The following is a 23,509-nucleotide window of genomic DNA, read 5'->3' as shown; positions in this document are numbered from 1 at the left end:
CCTGAATTCTTTTGCTCCTGTCCTTCTACTTGGAGGTGAAACTGATGAGATTCAGGCAGTAAGATCACCTATTACTCTGAACACCTGAGTGTGACATTCAGATTCAATGTATTGGTGCTCAATTCATCCCATTTCTTAGAGAGCTACAAGGCATATTTTACTTTACTAATGGATGAACAAATGGAGAAAGACTTCTCTGTTTAAATAGGTTATTTAAAAGTAAGGTAAATTACAACTTTTAAAAAGTTATTCAAATACTGATTTTCCTTTGAATGAAACCCAACCAATTTACAAGTTTCAGTGACTAGAAAAGCAATATTCAGGAGTTCCTCAATTCTCAGTTGCAGGCTATTTTAAATGAAAGAAACAAAAAGAAACAAACCTTTAAACTGAAATAGAGAAAATCAGATGGGATTAAGAAATGAAGGTTATTCCTGTAAGGGAATTTTTTGCTATGAACTTTGTCTTTTTCAAAGGTTTTACAGAAATTCCCACTGGAACAGTATTAGTGCCGAATGCTTGTGTCTTAACCAGAAGGTCCACCTTGGAGATGGAAGAACAATTCTTCATGAAATTTTTCAAAATAGATTTTATTCTTTTGAAAAATAGACTTTATTACGAGAACAAAAAGTATTTGAAATTCTCATGTACCTCTAGAAATACAATTATTAAGTAGTCTTTAAACCAAATATAGACTATGTAACAGTTGGCATGCTGACCTTGAAGTGATATGGCATTTTTAAAAGAATTTGAACACAAACTCTGTCCCATATCTTACTGAAGATATAACCATGAAGTGCAAGGACAACCTTCAGTACTGCCTTGATACAGAGCTGTATTAGACTAATAGCAAGGTGCATGACTTGTGTTAGCACATAAGATAAATAAAATAAATATAAATAATTAAGTGTCAAACGATACTGTCATGTCAGATTCTCAGATGGTATTAACAGAGTTCTAATATTTCTGAAATATTTGCTAATATTAAGTTTCAATGACAAAAATAGGATTAATTGAAGCAATTGAAATAATGTAACTAGAATAGAGTATATGGAAAACAAGGTTTTCTTCTTTGTACAACTATCTGTTCTCCGAAGATTACATATTACATCCTAGCATAAAGTGGATTCATGCAATATACTCAGTAATTTTGTATGTTTCTACCTAGGTTTGTTTCTCTGCTGATGAACTTGTGAACATATTTTTAAAAAATAGCTCTTCATCCATTTCCAAGGAGCACTTCAAGCAAATGAGTCCAGCAATCGTTCAGCAACTACTAAGTTGTTCGTGTCAGCTTCCTGAATCCAAGCAGACAAGACTTCCACCAACAACTTTGGAAAGTGAGTTACGTTGTTGTTATCAGTATAGCATATACTGATATAGATAGTTATCTATCTATCTATATATATCTATATATAGATAGTTATCTGTATAGTATATCAGGTGAAGAGGTGAAGGGGCTCCTGGAGATGTTTCATTCACAAGTAACCTTAAACCAAATAGGATGAGATTTATTCTCTGTAATTTTCTGCACTGTGTGACTTCATAGCATGCATGTCAGATAATAGCGTTGTATTGGGAGGTGGGGGAAGTTCAATGGTTTTGATGTTACATTAGAAATAATTGTTGTTTAATATTGTATGTTTTTTTCCCCCATTTCTTAGAGAAGTGCCTGCTGTAGGCAGCAGGTGAGCTGCAATAGGCCCTCATCAGGGGGTTACCAGGCAGAAATTTTACAACATTTTTGCAAGGTCAACTGAAGTCATTACACAGGTTTTATGTATAGCCTCAACACCATGTTAGCTGTCTTTTTTTTTTTTTTTTTTAACACCACGATGTGGCAAATGCTTAATATAGATAAATCCTGTGTGAACATTGCTGATTTTTTTATGCCATGATATTTTATAGCAGAGGAACTTTGGGCATATTATTGTGAAAAGAAAAACTAACAAAACCAATTGTATGGGCAGCAGAAGTTGTGTGATAGAGCAGGAACAAGGGCTGAGTCAGAGTATAATTAGACAGCTTATTTCCATTTGCAGTTATAGCCTTCACATGCTACTGCTTGCAGGCATATCTGCCCCACCATTTTTGCTGATGCAGCTTCTCCTCTCACCACTCCCCAGTTCACCATCAGAAAAAAAAAAAAAAAAAGAACTAAGGGTGTTGCTTTCTGCAACTTCTCAATATGTTTCTGGTGTTTGTTTTTTCTTTATATTTTCTGGGAAAAGTTTAGAACCATAGATGTGCTGGTATGTGATAGGAAGCGTTAATTCTGGCAGGGGGTTTAGGAGCCAGGAATGGGCAACAGGGAATGAGCATCTGACAGTAATCATCTGCACTGAGAGCATCTCTTTTGATGCTCCTGGAAAAACTTGGCAGGCTGAAAATCAGCACCTTCAAAACCTTTATCCTAACATCTCCATTGCTAGCTCTAGGTGTCTAGATCCATTAGGAGCTAATAAGCTTTTCCTACATCCGAGCTAGCCAACAGTCTTCTGGAACAGACCTTTCAGTCTCTAAATTACATCTGTTCTTTAAACTAGACATGACAGTCAGTTTATGGGAATAAGCAGACATATGATTCCATGGTGTGAAGATTAACTGAACTATGAGCATGAATTAAAATACATTAGAAAAGAAATTTAAAAAATGAAATACATTAGAAGACCTTAATGGTTATTCCTATAATAGTTACAGGATGAAGAAATGTACAGAGTAAGGGGAATTATTAAAGCTCCCAAGGAGGTAACAGTCCTTTCTTATGTCTCTTTTCATTATCTGAATATTTTGCAGTCTTTAATTCTTTCATCTTTTCTATGCTATGGTTCGTTTTTTCAGATATGTTCGTTTTTTCAGATAGGGAATCAAGGGACCAAGAAAATGAGGAACTTACCCAAGGTTCATGGTGGTTTCAGAGTGTGTTTGAGAATTTCCTAACTCCAATACTGTCAGCCTGATTGCTGACATTTTAATGATCTCAGAAATGTTTAGATCTGTGTAGATGAGGAAAAACTGAACTATTCAAACACAAAGGGGAGGGAGCCAGAGCCCTTTGTGGAGCTTTTTCCCCTTGCTTGGTTGAGAAAGGTTTCCATGAACACAGGGATACTTTTGCTGGCTTGACACGGACAAGCAATCGACTTCATGTTTGACCTACATCTGACCTGAGTATAGGCTCATTCATTTTACTCTTAGTTCTATTTTACTGACAGGCTGTGCTGTTTTGGATAAGTCATCATGGCCTGACCTTCCATGAGTATCTACTATAACCTATTGGATGTGCAGTCTGTGGGATTTACTGTCTGATTTTATGAGGTGTTGAGCTATTAAAGTGTGAAACATTAAGTGACGCTCTTGAATATTTTGGCATTAGTTCCTTTATGTCTGTTTTTCATCAGTGTTTTACCTCCATCATAAGACTTTCATACAGATTAATCAAGAATTCATACTGTGCAAGAGGTTGGAAACAAGAACAGCGTATTAGAGAAGATCCTAAACTAAATGCCCTCACTCATTTGAAGCTTTAGGCCTTGGTCTCTTTACTGGTTTGGCTAATAATGTGGTGTTGACTGTAAAAATACACAGGTGATGACATAGAGAAACAAGCACAAACCTGTTAAGATGGGGAACAAATGCAGACTAGCATTCATTGTACTGCTCTGGGTGTCTCTAATCACCACAGTAATGTTCCACTCAGCACTTTAAGGCCTGAAACTTGAAGATATTAGACTGTATTAACTGTAAAGCCTGATAAAAATGATTTTTTAGGCTTCCAACTCTGTCAACTGTATCACATGTGACTAGAAAAAAAAAATGAATGTAGCACAATGAATCACTTCATAGTCTGAAAAACAAATACAAAACAAAGACAAATACAAACAGATGCAGATACTGAATGGTTAAAGGTACCCTTGTTTTGTTTCTTTTTCCCTACAGAATATGGTTACAGCACTGTTGCAGTTTTACTTATTACTGTTGGATCTATGTTTGGTACATCCCTGATTTTATTTAACTCCTGTCAAGAAATCTATACGCTCATTTTACAGCTGTTTGTTGGTTTGGCAGTCGGGACCCTTTCTGGAGACGCGTTGCTACACCTTATCCCTCAGGTAGGTAATACACATTTAAATGTTGTTAAGATCTTAGCACTTGTGCACACACGCACACACACACTGACACACAGGAGAAACTTTCACTTAAACCTGTTTAATGTTAATAGGTTTAAAAATAAAACTTCCCATGAGTCTGTGAATCAACTACTTAGCTATCCAAATACATTTACACGTTGTAGTTCAGAGAGAGATTCCAAGGACTAAGAAGCAAAAATCAATGAAAGATTAATTCAGAAAAAATAGCGTTCCCATTTTGATAAAAACTTTTCAGATAACCCACAAGTACCGTGCAAGGCAGGTTCTTCGGATGCTTTCATGAGGCAGATTCTATAACAGATTGTAGGAAAATTTGTTCAAATGTTCTGTAAGACATCAATAATTCCCTTCACAAAGACATCTTGTAGATCCTGGAGCTCTCAACCAAGTTAAAACTACTGCCTTGAACAGCACGAGTGGTACAATTTCTTCCAAAATTCTCAGAATCAATTTTAAGAATATGCAGTATGTAAAACAGAAACAAATTTTCCATTGTGTATTCATTCATTTTTGACTGAGTTTCCTCTGATGTGGCACAAGTGTTACAAGGAGACTTCTACTGGTCATTTAAAAAGGGTTTCATGCCTTCATGAATGATTCTGGTTGAAATGTTTGTTGTACTGAATTCATTATCTCTGGAAGTGCAACTGGGAGAGTAGTTAAAGAAGGCAGTTCTCAGTGAGTATCAGACAAATACCTTTCTTTAATGAACATATTTAAGTTTGAAAGTATTCTTTACAATTCCAGCAACTTCTTAAGTTCCTTCTTTCTAAAGGGAAGCAAAGTAAGGCTGCTGTTCTCCTCGGGGAAAAGTGGAAACATTTGACAGCAGAAAGCCTTCCACGTTATTTTCAGTTTGAAGTTTCAATCTGAAGATGACACAGGCAACTTCTTAGACTTGTAAATATCTATATACTTCAAAAATATATCCTCTGAAAATGCATAAAGGACAATTTCATATAACTCTCTTGAAACAATGCAGCTTTGAACAATGAGGGATGATGAAGGCTTGTGATAATTTGTTTCATCCGTCTACTCTGTTGATTAGCTCAAAACACAACTTAAATTGAAAGAGGTGGCAAAAGAAACTCTTGAAAACAAATAAACAAACATATGATAAATTATTCCAGCAAAAATTAAAACATTGGCACTTAAATTTTTTACTTTATCTCTTTTTAGACTCTTGGTTTACATAAACATGAAGCACAAGAGGTAGAACACTTCTATGAGGGAAAAGAATATATTTGGAAACTTTTGGGAATAATTGGAGGGATTCATGGATTTTTTCTGATTGAAAAATGCTTCTTTCTTTTGGTAACACCACGTGAACAGGTAAAGTTTTGTACCTTTTATCCTTTTAAAGAATCTCTTCCATTTAGAGATGTTGCAGTGCACAAACTGTTAAAATAACTGTGGAAGTATTTATCACTTGTATGTCCGAAACACAGAAAGTCACCTTCTAAACTGCTTCTACCAGACTGACTTTAGATTTCTATTTTGCTTAGCTCCATAGATTTATATGCTCCATGAATGTGCTCTCTATATCTGCAGCACAAAAAAGGAAACAGTTAATTGAATGTATTTTCTGAGTATGCTAGGAGTGGTGCAGGAGGAGGGCTTTTGTCCATATGAAATAATAGTGACATTTGCTCTAGGCACAGTTTGAAGAAGTGGAAGACGCAGATGAAAATGCAATATATTTTAAAGGATAATATCTTAAAACTCCCAAATGGTTTTTGACTCCTATCCCAAAGTTTTTGAAAATTTAATATATATCTAATAAATATCTAAAATTTTGTTGTCAATAGCATCAAAACTTACATTAATAATATCTCCCTTCTCAGTTCCACGCTAATGGTAATTCTGTTTTCTTATCTCAGTGCAGTTGATGCCTGAAAATAGGACTTTGCACAAGGATATAATGTAACAATGTGAAAGCTCGTTAAGTTTCTCAGCATGAGAGGCTATTTTAATGTCACTTAAGAAAGCTAAGTGTAAGCTTAGCTTTTTGTGTTTTGCAGAGAGTGTTTAATGACAGGCCTGATTTTGATACTTAGTACTGAGTCCCTGTTCCCTATATTTGAGTCAGCCATAAGAATATTATGTGAAATTAATGGAATGAGACTATTTTGATGATAATGATATTTAGTTTGGTAAAAAAGTTGTCACTAATGTTGCATACTCGGAGAGAAGAGCATTATCATCATCTCACAATTAAAAAAAAAAAAAAGCTTTAAAATGTTTAAACAATTTTTCATCTTCAGCTTCAAGACAAAGTATATTTCCACAAGCCAGTATGATCATTCATTATGTATTTGATTCAATTTTCAAGCTTTTTTTTTTTAACCAGATAAGCATTAAGAGATGTTGATGTTAACCACTAAATACGATTCTTGTAAATGCTGAACTTTCTCAAAAGTTTGAGAAAGACTGCATCTGTGTTCCTTGGGTTTAAGAACTAATTGCAAAGCATCTTCATTCAGCAGGGCCTTTCTTTAGTTAATGGGCACTGGGAACATTCCCATGATCTTCCAGTGGAATCTGAATTAAATGAACATTCAGGCAGAGACAAATCTACTTCAACCATACAGTTGGTAGGTTACCAATATGAAATACTTCCCTGATTTTTTTTATATTCTTCTTTGTTCCTCAAAAATGAACCAAATTAGTATAATAAATCAGTACTATTTTTCAGACTTTACTGATTTTTTTTTCCTTTATTATGTGACATGATTGTCAGGAATCTATAGATTTTGAAGCTTATAATAAGCTTTTACAGAGAAAATTCAAATACAAATTTTTCTAATGACTTTTCTTAAGTGTGTACCAGATTAATATAACTACACACATCCTGTACTACCTACTGATGAGAAAATTTTTGAAGATTTCCTTCCTCTCTTCTTTTTAAAATTGTATTAAATGTAAGGGCAGCCTCTCCCATAGGAAAGACTTGAGGATTTTCTGCAGTGAGAGTTCAGTGTATAAGTACTGAATGGTATACAGTGGTCTTTTCTTGGGCATTTTTTCCACAAATTTGGAAAGTAATACAACCAAGTTGGGTATCAGGGAGCAGTGCTTACCTGTGAGAAATTACATAATTTCCTGTCCATCTGTGGAGGATATAGACAGATTTGTCTTTACAAAGTAAATTCACTCATTACTTCTAACCCATTTTCTCCTTTTCTAACCAATTTCTTCACCTTATATGGAATACTTAGATATCTATGTTCCTGGTGATTTAAATCAGAGACCTTCTGTAATGTGAATTCCATTTTAACAAGCAGCTGTGATGGATAAGAGTCTCATGAGCTGCTGCTCTTCTCTGAAGCACAGTTGAGAAACTGTCACTTGAATGCAGAGCAGACAGCCTGCTGAAGAATGTTTTCTAATTTGTGAGTCATGTCATAACTTCCTGTTTATGGTAATGAACAATCTAGTCCTTCCTTTCAGCTGCGAGATCACCCTGAAGTTATGTATATCACACGAACTAGCCTGACTTAGCTAGTTTGTACAAGAGCAGCCAATTTTTCAGAGTCATGTGAGTAATAGTAAGAAAAACACTGGTTGACTAAGAAAAGCTTATAAATCCTTCAGGTCAGTGATTAGTCCTGTAGTTTGACTCAGAGTTCAAAGAAGTAGCATGTGAATAAATATTATAAGAGAAGTGAAACAATTACTGGAATTCATATGGCTGGCTTCAATCATGGGAATTAAAGAGTTTTATTTTTCCTTTAAAATGTAGAATTTAAAAACTAAATCCTTTCCTTCTGCTCCTCTTGCCTCCACAGTACAAATCCCACACCACAACCAAGCTAATACCAGCCAAGAAACATATCCTGTTTTGCAGCCAATACACATCTCTGCTATAGTTTTTGCAGCAGTGGTTGCTGCCTCTAACAAAGCACTCTTCTGGGCTGCTGTTGACTCTTCACTGGCTGCCATAATAGCTTTAATATGCGTTTTATGCTTTGTTTGGACTACAAAACAAAAAAAGATTGTGATAAGTAATTCAACCTTTCTAGTTTCAAACAAATATGTTTTTTGTCATATCTCACTCTTTCATAAATCTCTAATTTCTCTAGTCAGAAAGAAGAGTCCCAGGAAGCTAGAGGGTCAGACAGAGACATTCCTCACTTTCTCCCTTCTCTTCCCACACTTGCAGTTTCTGTAATTAAACATTAGGGCTGATGCATCAGATTAACTCTCTGGAGCAAGGACAAAGCTGCTGTATCTTTCTTTACTTCTTCACTAAGGATAAAGTACATAGCAGAGCGTGCTCATGAGCTATTATGCCTGGCCAGAGATGCCTCATGATGATCAAGCCCTAATGAAAGGCCAAGAGGCAGGGCATGGGGATCTGTTCACCTTGAAGAACAAAAAAACTTTTTTTCCTATTTCCTAAAAGAGTGTTTCAGTAACTCAAATGGAACAGTTTTTGTTCTGAATGTAAATGAAATACATCCTGATAGGCTACATTTTAATAATTGCACATGCTGATTTTTTTTATTTTAAGCAAGCAGCTATACAAACAACAGGGAGAGTAGGGGAGGAGAACTCACAGGGATGTAGCTATTGTGAGACTCATGATCCTTGTTTTCAGCCTTATATATTCACAGAGCAACTGTGAAGGGCGTGGAACACCAAGGAGAGAGCTATCTGCACATTTACCTTGGAAATCCACTATCCAGCAGGAAATTACAATTGTAATTTATTACAAACTTGAAAGATAAAATTTGAATTATGATGTCCTTAATAGTTCTACATGTGGCTCAGATATTTGTGTGTTCAAGCAGAAGCACGATTCTTTGGGGAGATAACAAAACAACAAAAATTTCTGAGGAAAGTTTTTATATTTTTTTTATTTCTTTCTACAGTACCCATCACACTGCCAGCACTCTATATATAGTCCTAATGATATCTATGGAAATAGCAGAAGCAATCTTGATTTCAAAGTGCCTGAATTTATTCTATATTTTCCTATATTTATAGCAGCATCGGGAAAAGCCCATTAACACTGCTCTGTTATCTTTCCTTTTAATCAGAGAAGCCCAGAAGATTCTGAGTCTGCTGAAGTTCCTCCAGGCAACAAGGTGATCAGCACAAAAAGTTAGTATCAATAAAATGTCCATACAAGCAATAGGAAAAGTTTTAAGACCTAAGATGGAATAGAAAGTGTGAAGCTGGCTTAGCTCTGTGTTTGCTGCATGCTACATCACCACATCTGATGGTGCTTGGATACATAATTAAATCACTGCTTAAAGACCTTTACAACTGCCAACCCTGTAATTGTGAAGTTCATTAATCTTATGGTGTCCACGCTTTAGTGTTTGTTTATTCACTGTTGCAAGCTGTTTTTTGCTGAATCCTTTGCTTCAAAAGAAACATTCAAAATTTAATATGAAACAGCTTTTTATAATTGTAAACTTTGCTGGGGCCTTTATTCTGAAGGTAGTGAAATAACTGCATTTTGTTTTGTTCTTTTTTTAGCTCACTATGTTAGTATAATTCTGCTTCCTTCTTCTCTTACATGGTAAAGCAATAGCCCCTTTGAACTAGAAATGATTTATTACATGTATGGAATTCTGCACTCAGGATGGCTCTCAGTTTTAGGATAAACTGTTTTCTTCAGAAAGCACTGAAGTAATTCTTGTCTTCTCGGTTTCAGTGCTGTTTACTCCATAAAGCTCTGACTGTACTTGTGTAACCTTGTTGAATTTAGTGCTGTTGAAGTCATTCAACTGAGAGAAAAGCGTTTTAATTGAAATCAATTTATTTTCTATAACCAACCTTCCTTTTTATTGTTATTTCAAATTTCTGAGACATTTGAAAACTGGATCTCCATTTTTTCAGAGTCACCTATCCAGCAGTACACAGCCCAGTGCCAGTTTCAGCGGAACTGTCAAGTCTATCTCTAGATGTTTCCATTCTGTTCGGGCATAACTCCCTGCTAGGCAGAAACAGAATCCCAGTGATCTCAGTGTTATTAGTTGCCAAAGGTTTATAACTAAATTTGGTGTACTTTCTGACTAATATTCTTTGCTTCCATTTCTTCCTCACAGTTCAGTTTTACCTTTATATTAGGAACCAGTAAGTGAAACTGTGGTAGGGAAGGGGAGTTGCTTTGTGGGTTTCGTAGTGGTGGTGGTGGTGTTTGGTTTGGCTTATTTTCTTGAGAATACCTATGTTCAAAGTTTCTATCATAACAGGCTTTTTTCAAGGAGCTCAAAGCACAAACATGCTGAGCTCAATGTTAATTCCATCCTCAAACGGAATGGAGTCTGACACCATAAGGCAGAACCCTGACACCTCCAGAAAAGCATTTCAGGTAGGACTGTGAGAGGAGGCAGCCCCTTAGACAGCCAGTGAGTAACTCAGAAAGCAAGGAGCTACTGGAAGAAAAAAGACCTCTCCACTGGCCCTCTCCTTCTCATATATCCACTCTCATTCTTCCAACTTCTTAAAAGGTAAAACAGTAGCATTTTTTCTTCTGTGTTCTCAGATGTTATATTAACTAGAAGTATGCTTGCTGTATGAGTAATGAAAATATTGAAAAATCTATTTATGGATAAATGTTTTGCTTAAAACTCATATTCAAAGCTCAAAAAGCTTATTCTCTGGTGGGAGTTCTGCACGCATTAGTTTTATTAGGAAATTTATGGAATAGAATTTGCTATGAGTATCAAAATCCCCTTATTTCAGCAGATAAAATTATAAAAATGGGGGATTGTTTAAGAACAGGAGGCTTTATAGAAATTGTTGTGACAATTTGATAGGTAAGTTACAGTTGCAGCAGTGTAATGCAGCGAGACAATTGCTAGTAGCTAAGGTGCTCTAAAACTGGCTAAAAGCAAAGAAATCATTCTGATTTGTTTATATATGCATCTTCTTAACTTTCAGTCGAGTAAGTTCATGATGTTTACATTTGCAATTGCTCCATAATGTTAACCTGACTCTTATGTTATATTATAAACAACACACTGGAATGAGTTCAGTAATGATGCTAAGTCGTCTTCAATAGTCAGCTCCTTGCATAAAACAGACTAATAATGTCTCAGGGCAGGCCCTGATTTCGTCCTCACCACTCCTTATTACCGGTCACAACCTTAACGTAGTGCAGCAATCTAATATTTCAGTGTAACTCATGCTCTACACTATTGATTATAAACTGCACAGTGTTTAGAAAGAACTGTGCAAACTGGGGACATCCATGTCTGGCTCTGGAAGCTGGCAGGGAAATCTAACAGGTCTGCCAATTGTTCTGAACCCACAGAGCTTCCAGGCAACTGGGGAGGATTTTCTGAATACAGTTGTTAGGCTTTTATGTGTAATATGTTGGCTTTTTTTATAATAGCCTGAAAGCTTCAGTTCTAGGGAGTTTTTATAAGAAAAACATCTCCCCCATTACTATAAAATGGTCACCTCTGAAACAGCATTACGGAGGTAAAACCTTGTGATAACAATATTCAGGCAGTTCTGCACAGCTCCCCAGGCTGTCACATTATGTCTGTGTGGGGTCAGCAACACTTGGGGAAAACACACGTTGCTTAGGGCCCAAATCATGACCTCACTTCTCCAGGCATAAATACAAATCTTTGCAAAGTGAACTGTCTATTCAGCATAGAGGGAAGCTGGATGGATTTTCTGGGAGGCCTTAGAAGTTCCTGCTTGCAAGACTGTGGTTAAAATGGATTGTGAATAATTTCAGGGAGCCTAAAAAATGTGTTGTAAAGCCTAGATGTTGAGCCTAAATATTGGGCTTACTGCTACTCGAAGAGATGAAATCCCTCCTGTAAGTCCTCTCATCTAGGTTACAGACTAGATAGAGAGTGTCCAATTCCCTGCCTTGATATCAACACTTGTATCACATCCAGTGCCTCTCTTCTCGTGTCAAAAAGCCTTGCTAAATGTCCCAAGCATCAAATATGCTGTTCACACTAAGTTCACTGAACAGAATGGGAAGGAAAAACAGCTGCCTGCATCCGTGAGTGATGCTGTAGACAGGAGTACGATGAGCATAACTGCTATTAATTGATTGGAACAAAAGCTGGAAATGATGCTATAACACTGCACTAATAGTGGTACTCTGGGGCTTATTGCCTTTTAGCTCTTTCTCTCCACTTAATGCAATCTCATAAAAAGCATACCCTGAAAATATAACTCATTATTATTATTATTATTATGCTCGACAGCATTAGAATGATCAGCTCCATGACACTAAATATTTGACTTCATTGTAGCTATACAATTCTGAGCATGATGGTGTAGAAGCTCCCTCCTTTTAAGGAAAAGAAATATAGGATGCAGGAAAACTTGTGAAAATTTCATCAACCAAAGCCAGAAAGATACTTTCTGGTATTTTAATCTCTGAGTGATTCTACAACCTACTTTTTCATTTCAAATGTTTTCAAAGAAGTGCAATAATAAGGACAGAAGAGTTTAACACAGTTGTCCTCCGGTTCCTGTGACTTCCTGGTATATGTCAATTCTACAAAAACAAACACTTGTAACGTAGCAAAAATGATAATACCTCTTTGTGTTTAAACTTCTGGGCATTTTTTGCTGCTTTTTTTCCGTTTCCTTTTCCTTTTTCTTTTTCTTTTTTTCCTAGATAAGAGAATTAGCTTGTTAGCAATCATGGTTTTGGTGGGTGACAGTCTTCACAATTTTGCTGATGGCTTGGTAATAGGAGCAGCATTCTCATCCTCAACAGAAACAGGTGTGACAACGACTATTGCTATTTTATGCCATGAAATTCCTCATGAAATGGGTAAGAAATATATGTATATTCCTGATTGGCTTTGTAGTTACAGGTTTTCCAAAGAATGCTTTTCTGTATTATATTAGTGGGAACTGCTTACAGCACCATCACTGATAGTGTAAGGAGAAATGCTTTCAAACTAAAGGAGGGGAAATTTAGATTGGGTATAAGGAAAAAGTTTTTTACAGTAAGGCTGGTGAAGAAATGGAACAGGTTTCCCAGTGATGTGATGGATGCCTCATCCCTGGAGATGCTCAAGGTCAGGCTGGACAGGACTCTGAGCACCTGATCTAGTGTAGGTGTCCCTGTTCATGCAGGAGGTTTGGACCAGATGATCTTTAGATGTCCCTTCCAACTCAAATGATTCTTTGATTCTATGATTAAAGCATGTTAAATGGATACATGAGGGATGAATATATGAAAAGGGTGTGTAGTTCTCTGTTCCCTTTAAAAAGAGAAGTGGAGACATCTTCCCTGGTATGACTAGCTGCCATCTCATCTCACTTCAGTTGTAAGTTCTATCAGGTCAGAGTAGCTCTTTATTCTCATGTTTATAAACAGAAGAAAACTAAACTGTGAGCAAGAACCATGTGTGCCAAATGGCATATCTGACACAATGGGCTATGCAAGAGTTTTAATATGCAGCAGAGCCATTTAACAATGTGTTCTTCAGGGTGATCTCATTCCTGCTACTAATCAAGACTAACAAGATAATAAAGGAAGATATATGACCCATTTTACTAGCAGACAGGGCTGCAAGATAGCTCTATTGAAAAATTTTCCCAATTATCTCCTTGTTGTAAATCTTTCAGTATGGCTGAAGCTGTTCCTGACATTGTGTTGATGAACATATATACACTGGCAAGTCCAAAATGAGAACTTTTGGATTCTGGTTTCTTTTTATTTTTAAATGACTGGAGGTTTCAAGTGCTGTATCTGTAGAAAACTTCTCTCCCCCCAAAAAGTGGATGGGGAATTCTTGTAAAACTGGTAACTTGTGTTTGTATAGCAAGGAAACTATGAGAGTACTGAACAGCTAACTCTGAAGAGACCTTAATTGTGGTGCAGTGTCAAAGTTTTATTTCCAAATGCACAGTGAAGAATTTTTAAAATCATTTGCTGTGGGTCTGTTAGGAAATCATTTATTTTAGAAGAAAAAAAATCCATGGTGGTTTGTTTTCTCGTGTACAATTTACAAAAGTTAATTAGGTTTGAAATCAGTGGAATTAAACTAAAACTGGAATTGGATGTGCGTAGGTTTTTCTGTACAACACTGGAAGACCTGGTTGTAGATACACTCGTGATTTTAACTGGCAAGTTCCCAATCAAGGAAGATCTAGAAACTTGAGGAAAATGTGCCATTTCCCTTTTGCATTTATCCAAGCTGGAAATATCACAGAACATTGAGAACTAACAGAAGTGACTCCTATATACTCTATGCTATCTTTAGGAACAGCTAAACAAATACATGCTATTTGGGGTGGTTGTTTTTCCACACAAGAGGAGTATACAACCAATTTTATAGAAATCTAAGGGCAATCCTCCACCCTTCACTGTCTCCTTTGTACATTTATTATGAAGAATTTTCCAAACACATTTAGCCACTAACCATTTTTTGTTGCATTTTTCTCTATGCAGGAGATTTTGCTGTGCTACTGAGTACAGGGCTCCCCACGAAGATTGCAATTTTTATGAATTTTATAAGTGCACTGACGGCATTCTTAGGGCTTTATATTGGCCTTTCTGTATCAACGGATCCGTGCATTCAAAACTGGATTTTTACTGTTACAGCTGGAATGTTCTTGTATTTATCTTTAGCAGAAATGGTGAGACATTCTGCTTATTATTATACTTCTAACAGCCACATCATAGATAAGTGTCAAATGAATGCAGGGGAATGAACTTGAAGGGAAAGAAATTTTGTAGGCTTCTTGGGAAGAGCACGTCTTCCGCCCTGTGTGTGTACGGAGCTTAGAAAAATGGTGTGGTTGTGTTTGGTGTCACTGTCTCTATAGATGTAATAGTAATGAAAGTGTGGAATAGAACTGTAAAGAGGGTAATATATGAATAAGATGCAGGACTTTTAAACAGGTTTATGTTATCAACAGAAGAATTAAAGATAACTGAAAATAACATAAAGAAACATTTGCATACACAGGACTTTTAAAAAATCTTGAATAACTTGATAACATTTTTCTTTTTGATCCTTTTTCTCAGTATATTCTTAATCCATTATTTCAATATGAATTTGTAGTTTCTAAACTAAAATGTGAGATGTTTATTCTGTGCCCTCTCTGGCCTGCCTTTCTATCTCAGAGAGGTTTGGATGAGTTCCTAAGCAATTCAAAACCCATTAGGTTGTCTCATAATTCCCATCATTTTTCATACTCCTAGTTCAATAGCAATGATCTAACTATAGAAAAAAAAAGTGAAGACACATTATGAGAGAGAAGTCTAAGGACTGTGGAAGAGTGTTGTGGAGTCATAACTCATGAAGGTGCCTCAAGATGCATTATTTATTGAAGAGGTGGCTAAGTGTTACACTCATAACAACACAGAACTTAATTACCTTGCTAGCTTACTATAATTCAAAGTGTCACGCTTTTTAGCTAATGTATATTAATGTAAAGTTGTTTGCCAGCTTCTGAACAAAGACTGAACGTACTATGTCATTAGATTCAGAGGGGAAAAAAGGAATTTTCCCTCTTCATGAATTTTTACTGTGCTTTTCTTAAGCTTGACTGTCTCTGTTCTGTTTACTACCACTCCCCACCTCATGCCTATGATATAATTTGCCAGGTTCAGGAGTAATATTTGAAACCTGATATGCCATGTCATTATTATTACCTATTTAAAAATCTACTTTTAGTCCTTGACCTTAGACTTTGGGTGTATTTCAGTCCATTTTGTCCTGCTATAATAGAAGTAATGTGAACATAAAATACTCCCAAGAGCTTATGAGGGAGCTGCTGAAGGACTGTGGATATATCAGCTGTCTGGATCAAAGTGGTGAATAACAGACAAGAACACTGTGTACCAAGCTGCATAGTTGCATCTTGTTCTCACAGAAATTTGGAAGTTATGCTGTCTTCCTATTCAGTAGGCATGGTTTTATTAACGTGGCTAAGGGCTTAGTCATATTTTTCATTTAGCGCAGGATCAGAATCTATCAGGGATCAAACTCCCCTAACACCACCATGTTTTGAACTTGTTCTTGACTCCATAACCATGATGTGAGTAGAAGAAGAAGAGAGAAAGAGGATAATCTTTTATTCCTCTCACATCCCTCTTATGAATAAGAGGTATTCCAACCAGCTTTTCTCTGCTTTTGTCAAAAGAACTGCCATTGGGTTTTCCAGAAGTGCAAGCACTGAATATTACAGGGAATCTATAGATCTGAAAAGTTTCAGGTGTTTGCAGATTTTCTTTTGAGATGGTCTATGCAATGCTTTGTATGTTTTTCAATTTTTCTTCACAGAAGTAACTTCTATTCACTGTTGTGTTCTCATCTGAAAACAGCAATTATCAGCGTTCCTGACAAAGGTGTACAAATACCTAATGGTGTGCAAAGCTATAATTTTAAGAATCTGTTTTCTGAGCTTTCACATACTTCCTGTATTGGTTAAATATGGGACATGACGGAACAGCCTCACTGATTTTTTGCACTGAGTAACACTGAGGGATAGGAGATGGAGGCTCAATGACAGGGCAGCTCTATGAGACTGCTGCAGCAGTAGAACACGCGAAAATATTTCTGTGCCTAGAAGTGGTATTCTGGCTCCAATTACAAGCAGGGTAAACTAATTAATTAAAAATCTGGTGTGTAGGGCAAGAGATAAAATGATATATAGCCTTCATCATTTTACTGAAGGAATTTTGCAAAATTTCATCTTCATAGACATAGAAGGGAGGAGCATTTTGTCTTGTGACTGTGCATGCTCTAGTGAAATGTACATTGTAAATTGATGGCTTCAAGATATACATGTAAGTCAAAACCTGTAACATCATGGCTTTAGATGTTGTTTAACCCCTGAATTAAATTAAAATTAAATTTTAATTTAAAACTCCTAAAATTAAATCCCCTGAAAAACAGCTTTTTATGAGCAATATAGAGAGAATTTTTTGTGCCTGCCCTCTGTTTAAAGGTCATAATTATAATCATAGCACTGCACTATTTGCACCAGTCCTTCCATTAAATCATAGCTTTCTTTAACATTCATCTAATCTGAACCAAAGCTTGAGACACCAATATATGCAATGTAACAGAGCAATTCTCTCCTGATGAATTGTTTCTTTGACAAAGCACATCCCTTTTTCCTCTTGAGAAACAAACTTCCAAATCTTTAATCAGCCTCTTCAATGAATATCTGTGATGTAATCACTGTGGATAGATATTTATGAAACTACATGCACTGTATTAAACCCTAAGGACTAGGATGTCATTTTTGAGTGATCGTACAAATAAAACAAAGGTTTGTGTGGTCCCTGACCAGAAAAGACTTATTGTCTAATTTAAAATGAAGAGGATAAGAGTAGGAGAAGGTATATAAGTGTCCAAGAAATATAAGCTAGCCAGCCACTCTCTGAGGCACCTACCTGAAGTTTTCTGTGACTAACCTGAAAAATCTTTCTGATTTCAGAGACCAAAGGGTATTTCTAAAGTGGCTTATCGTGCTATTGTGGCACAGCAGCTGTACCCCATGTTGGTAGAGCTTGTGTTAAACCAGCACATGGCTGAGAGCCCTCATTTCTTCATTCAGCACTGTGCTTGCTAATTCTTCCCATCCTTAGTTTGCTCATTATAAAAATGTGAGCTGTAGCAGTTACAAAATAGTCGTTCAGTTAACAGTAAGTCTTTTTCCACCAACAGCTCCAATATGGTGCTATTAAATGGTGGCATGACACCACCACCACTGAATAGCTGATTGAATCACCTCGTGCTTCCCAACCATGGCATTTGTCTCTGCTGTCCTATGTTCATTTCTGTACAGCAGGTTCAGAGAGAAGGGGAATCACAGCTGATAGTGGGACAGCAGTCAGCCTTTATTGTTAGAGGGATAAGCAGGGATGTCCCATTGGCAAGGCCATTAAAATGGTCTGCGCATGTGGTAACATGCACAGATGTTAGATGGAGGGAGTGGAGACGTGCACTGGACACTGAAGTGGTATTGACTGCCGAGTATTCTTTTTTAAAACATTCTTAGCAGCCTACTGTGCCATGGGTGTAACATAAATCGGCACTGATGCTAGTAAGAGAAAATAGTGGCTTTTGCAGTAGGACAAACGTTTCCTCTTGTAGACTGTCAGAGAACTTGTTTATCCATGTGCTGGGAGGGTAATAAAAGAATGATTTTAAGGCTAGATTAATAAGACCAAAGACCTAGACTGAAAGCCTGGATTCAGGCCTGGGTCTTAATTAATGGTTTTTATTTATATACAAAACAAAAAACACGTGTTCTGAACAATGATGTGCTGTCAGTTCAGATTTTGATTTACATCAGAAGTGTTTGCATTTCCTCCAGCTTAAATATCTCTGATGATTGTTAAATATATATTAAACATAATTATATGAGTTTTTAAGATGTGAATTTGTATCATAATCTAAACTATTGCCCAGCCGTTGCAAAGATTTAGGACTTCTGGTTTTGCCTGTTATTTTTATGCAAACCTTTCAAGTGGAGGCAGACTTATCACTATAAAGACTTCTTTTGGGCCCATATCAGCTTCCAGAGGAGCACAAAAGAAGCAGAGACAGAGACCCCATTCTAGCAGAGAGAAGGATAAGCACAGTAGCAAATAGGGGTAAATGTGCCCTGGAACTTCTCTTGCTGAGCACTGTTTCGTTGCCTCCCAGTGGAGGTGCTGCCCATGGGAGGAGTCTCTGAGGGTGCAAGGGAAATTAGTGGATTCTTTCCAACATGGGCTGTGAGTGGGGAAGGAAGGCAATGTGATGCAATATGATGGGAAGGTGTCTGAACAACTCACTACTTTGTTTGTTTGTTTGTTTTTACAAATTTTATCTTGTATGAAGTTCACATGAAATAGAGAAAATATTAACAAGTGCCGTACCAGGCCATGGCTCCATTTCTAAAATGGACGTGAAAATATTAGCAGTTGTTGGTATCACACCTGTGATGGTGTCAGTAGCACAAAACATAAATACTGAGAGTCTGAGCTTGAGGCATTATTTTTGTAGATTCTACCAAGACTTACATCTTGGTTAAAACTTTGATAAAAGAGATTATGTGGGGTTGAAGGTCAGTGTATAAGTAGCTTTTAATATGACTATAAACAGCTACTGCTGCTTTACTTGATTTAAAACTTTCAGAGATAATTATTAAAGTTGTTTTTTTTTTTTCCCCAGCATATTAAGTAGATTCTGTTTTCTACTTACATTCTTACTAGAGCCCAAGTAAGTAGGAGCGCTGCCAGTTATTTCAGTAGGAGCAGGATTGACCCTATATATAGTACAGAAACAAAATAACTCAAACTAGTTTATTCCCACAAAAGGGAATCACTAATTTTACTAAATAAGAATTTCCCTACAGAAGAAGAATTGTCCTTACAGACAGCTGCATAGAATTACTATTAACAAATTTTGGAATCTCATCTATTCTTGCTGGTGTTAGTGAAAGAACAAAAATGGACAGAATTTTATTAACTGAAGTATTTCAATGTCAAGATCTGTGTTGTTACAATGTACGGAACATGCTATGGATTAGCAGCTGCATCCAGAAACCCATCATTTTAAAAGCCTTTTTAAATGAAGTTTGTCTTGTTTTCCCATAAGACTTTTTCCCAGAGATGAATATATCTGGCTCTCATTCTGGTGTCTTATTCTTTTTTTAGCTTCCTGAAATGACTCATATTCAGACACGGCGACCCTGGTTGATGTTTCTTCTACAGAACCTTGGATTACTATTAGGCTGGCTTTGCCTCTTACTCTTGGCTATATATGAACAGAAAATTAAAATATAAGTTTTCTTTTGGAACTCTTGAAGTACCACTTATGACAGTGGATAGCGTTGTTCAGTTTTGTCATGTCTGCCATAGCAATGTATAAATTAAGTTTTCGGGATTTTTATATCTGAGCAGTGGATAACTATTTCAATTTATTAACTTATTGTTCAGACTTTGGATTTTTTTTTTTTTGAAATGTAAATGTTTAGAAATATGTTTTATTTGTTACTGAGTTTCCCAGACCCCCACGCTCAAACTCACAGGAGCTTCTGATTAGCTTTTACTGAGACTGTTCTAGTTGAATGCTCTCAGCGATCGCTGCCGGTCTGATCGAAGAAAAGAATAAAGCACAGTTAAATGCAATAATTAAAGTGGACTAACCATAGTTGAATAATTCAAAGCAGAAAACTTTGTTGTATGTTAGTATAAGAAATAAATGTATTTATATAAAACTAAAAAGTATAACAAAACTAAACTGTTAAATTGCATACAGCAATCTGTTTATAGTATCTGCCTTATTCACTTTGCCAGCATAATGATCCTTGGTTGTCTTGCTGGTCCAGCATAGCAGGTAAAAATGAAAAGCTCGATCTAGAAATATGGTTTCTTTCCCTCAGCATCCCTTCCAGCCTTCTCAAATCAAGGGAATCCTTGAGCCAGATGTTGCTTTTAAGCCATCATTAATAAACATCTGTAGTGCCTTTCAGCTGTGCCCTCTTAGAGACTGACTTCAACTCCTTTTAACCTGAGGGTTTTTTTTTTGGTGTAATTAGTCCTCTTGGTTTCAAGGGAATTCTGCATAAATTACAGGTGACTCATTTAACTTTGCACTGCAGAATCAACCCTGAAACAAATATAAAGATTCTGTCCTAATTCTGAGGTGCTGAGCAGCTTCCAGGAGGTACTGAGCAATGTTCAGCACTGTGATGTCTATTACTTACACACTATCAATTGTTGGCATAAGAAACCCTCCCCTACATAATTTATGTTTTTATGTGAGAATTGAAATGCATTCCTTCTCCCTGCTCTGATGAACTGTGAAAATAGGGACAGCAAATTACAGAACAAACATATTTTCTTTATGCAAGTAAATGCATTTTTTCCTTCCTTGTCTCAAACTGCCTTGAAAAAAAGGCTACGTCGTGATACTGCATGTCTGTCTCACAATGTGTTTACTTGACAGCTCCTACTTGGAAGTACAATTATTCCAGTATTACAGAGAAGATCAAGTGCTATTCTGGAGCACAGTCAGTTCTCAGAGAGATAGGGTTGTGGATCCCTACTCATCAACAGGCTACCTTGGGAAAAATACTGAAGATAACTGTAAAGGTCGCTATGCACCCATTTTCTGTGCCTGTAAGTTATGAGAATTTGTAGCAAATACTCCAATGCACATCTAAGTGTATATTTACATACCTTCAAAAACCTTGTCCTAAACAATTTATCCAAAGTCACACAGGAAATTTCTAACTGACCGGGGAAATGAACCAAGTTGTTTAAAGTCCCAAAGTAAAACACTAACCTGTTTTATGTAGGTGTGCAAATGTTATGACTGCTTTTTCTGTTGGTTTAACTTTGAAGGCTGCCCAGTCGGCTGACAAGCCTTAGCTTCTCTTTTCAAAGTTTACATTTTTCAGGAGTTTGTGCTTGTTTTTAGGAAGGTAAGATTTTTTAAAAGCAGTTTTCCAGTATTTCATCTGATTGTATTGGCACGGATTCAGTGACCTTCAGCTGTGACAGTCAATTCAAGCAATAGAAGGACACCACTGGACGTAAGCAAAATCTATTCCTGTATCAGATGGTGCAAATGAACATTGGAAACTTTTGTTATTTGAAAATGCAGAGCTACTGTGATATGAATGCTTATACATGGTTAATGTTCACCACAACAGAAAAAAAGGTTACAAACAAGCATTTTTTGGCAATATTATGGTATTCTAAAATCGTTTTCTATCATTAACATGTCTGAAAAAGGACACTTAATTTCTGGCAGTGTGTTCTTTGAAGATGCATACATCAGAGATTCATGCTGAAAAAATTTGTGGACATACTGTGTTCACGTCTCTTTGGAAAATACCATCTTTTGAATGCATATATCTATATCTATCAGGTTTTTTGATCACATTTAACAAGTATATTCGTACAGCTTCCACTGCATGTACAAACACAATGAACAGAATGCCTGCAACTCCTTGTTTCTGCCACAGATACAGTGTGTATCTGTATGAGAACCATTCAGTTACATTGTGAGGTGGTACCAACTCTGAATACCTGACCTCTCGCTAGTTTACAGAAGTTTGAATTCTTGTGGCATCTACAAGAGAACTTTTGTCACTACCAAAACTGGTGCCTCTGCTCTAATTCAGTATCTTTGCAATTGGATACTGAAGATGGAGAAATACCACACGTAAAGCAAGACTAGACTATATTTCATACAGGGTACTGGAAACTATTTCTGTATCTGAACTGGAAATTATATATCACTGAACTGGAAAACTTAATCAGTTTTAATCAGAGATCCACCTGCAGGATTCATCTTTTTGTCAGAGCCCAAGAAAAACAATTGAAGAACATGGCTTTATGTCCTCACAAGAGAGAAGGTGGTGCAAAAGTATTCCTACGATGCATTCTCTTTTTGTTTGTTTTAAATTCTGTAGAGTTTATTCATACAGATTTCAAACAAGGCTCTATTTAAAGCCAGATATTTCTTTCTGTTCCTCCAAACCTAACAGCCAGAACATATTATGCCAATGTTTTCATTGAGTCAAATCCTGAGTAAGGGCTGCAGAGCTTCATCACTTGCAGCTGCTAAATCATGGCTGGGTATCTTTCTAAGAGGTATGCAATTACTCAAACAGATGTTACGTGCTTGATAGAGAGATTACTTGGTGAAGTTTTACAGCCTGTTGGGCAGTTCTGACTAGATAATCATAGTGTTCCTTTAAAACCCTAAGATACATCAATCTGTAGAAGCAGGAATTTTTCTGAAAGAAGAAGGTTAGCATTTCTCTCTTTCATCTATTCTCAGTTTTCTTGCACTCTGATTAAAAAAAAAAAAAACACAAGAAAATATCTTGCTTTTCTACATATCTTACTTTCTTACATACATAGAAAATGAGAGATAAAAGAGAAGGTTTAAAGAATTTGTTTGTTACAGTGTCTTTTCCTGGAAGTTAAGTGGTAGAAAACCTCATAAAAAATAATTCTAATTCCAAACTACAAGGGCTCAAGAGTAAAAGTGTTGACTTTGTACCTCTTGTTTTGTATATGTTACACATTACCCAGTGACTTTTAAGATAAATACTACCTTCTTTGCAGCCAGCTATCCTAATGCCCTTAGAAAGTTTCTGGAGCTCCTCTGCATGTTTTAAGTACTGCCATCTATTCCATCCCTGTATTTTATGCTTTAAAGATGTAGATGGCATTTCTCCAGAGAAGAAAAAAAAAAAGTCCTTTTTTTTTTTTTTTTAAATAAAAGAAAACATGGTTAGTTTGGTATAACAGTGTACCCTTAGAAAACATGTTTTTCTTTCACCTTGCATTGGAGAAAGCATATTATTATCATAACAATTTTTTGGCTTGCATTTAGAAACTGAAAACAGGTTTATGTCAAGCCAAGATTAAGGCTGATAATTTGTAA

The 23,509-nt window shown here is 36.3% G+C and overlaps 1 protein-coding gene across 14 annotated transcripts in view; it reads left to right on the top strand.

The window, feature by feature from the left end:
* Positions 1–21,017, top strand: part of SLC39A12 (solute carrier family 39 member 12) — a 35,518-nt gene extending 14,501 nt beyond the window's left edge. For 6 of the 14 annotated variants that reach the window (XM_025148393.3, XM_046937909.1, XM_046937904.1 and 3 more), the window contains 8 exons: positions 1,169–1,340; positions 3,940–4,112; positions 5,331–5,483; positions 6,635–6,745; positions 9,194–9,257; positions 12,760–12,918; positions 14,548–14,735; positions 19,759–21,017. In XM_025148393.3, the coding sequence (XP_025004161.2) occupies positions 1,169–1,340; positions 3,940–4,112; positions 5,331–5,483; positions 6,635–6,745; positions 9,194–9,257; positions 12,760–12,918; positions 14,548–14,735; positions 19,759–19,887 (1,149 nt within the window). In that variant the 3' untranslated portion in view covers positions 19,888–21,017. The remainder of the gene's footprint in view (positions 1–1,168; positions 1,341–3,939; positions 4,113–5,330; positions 5,484–6,634; positions 6,746–9,193; positions 9,258–12,759; positions 12,919–14,547; positions 14,736–19,758) is intronic. The other 8 variants (XM_046937910.1, XM_040695931.2, XM_040695933.2 and 5 more) reach the window with 4 other exon arrangements.
* The last annotated feature ends 2,492 nt before the right edge of the window (positions 21,018–23,509 follow it).

Source organism: Gallus gallus, chromosome 2 (assembly GCF_016699485.2).
Source record: "Gallus gallus isolate bGalGal1 chromosome 2, bGalGal1.mat.broiler.GRCg7b, whole genome shotgun sequence".
In the NCBI taxonomy this organism is placed as follows: Eukaryota; Metazoa; Chordata; class Aves; order Galliformes; family Phasianidae; genus Gallus; species Gallus gallus.
This window is presented reverse-complemented; position numbering and strand designations above follow the sequence as displayed.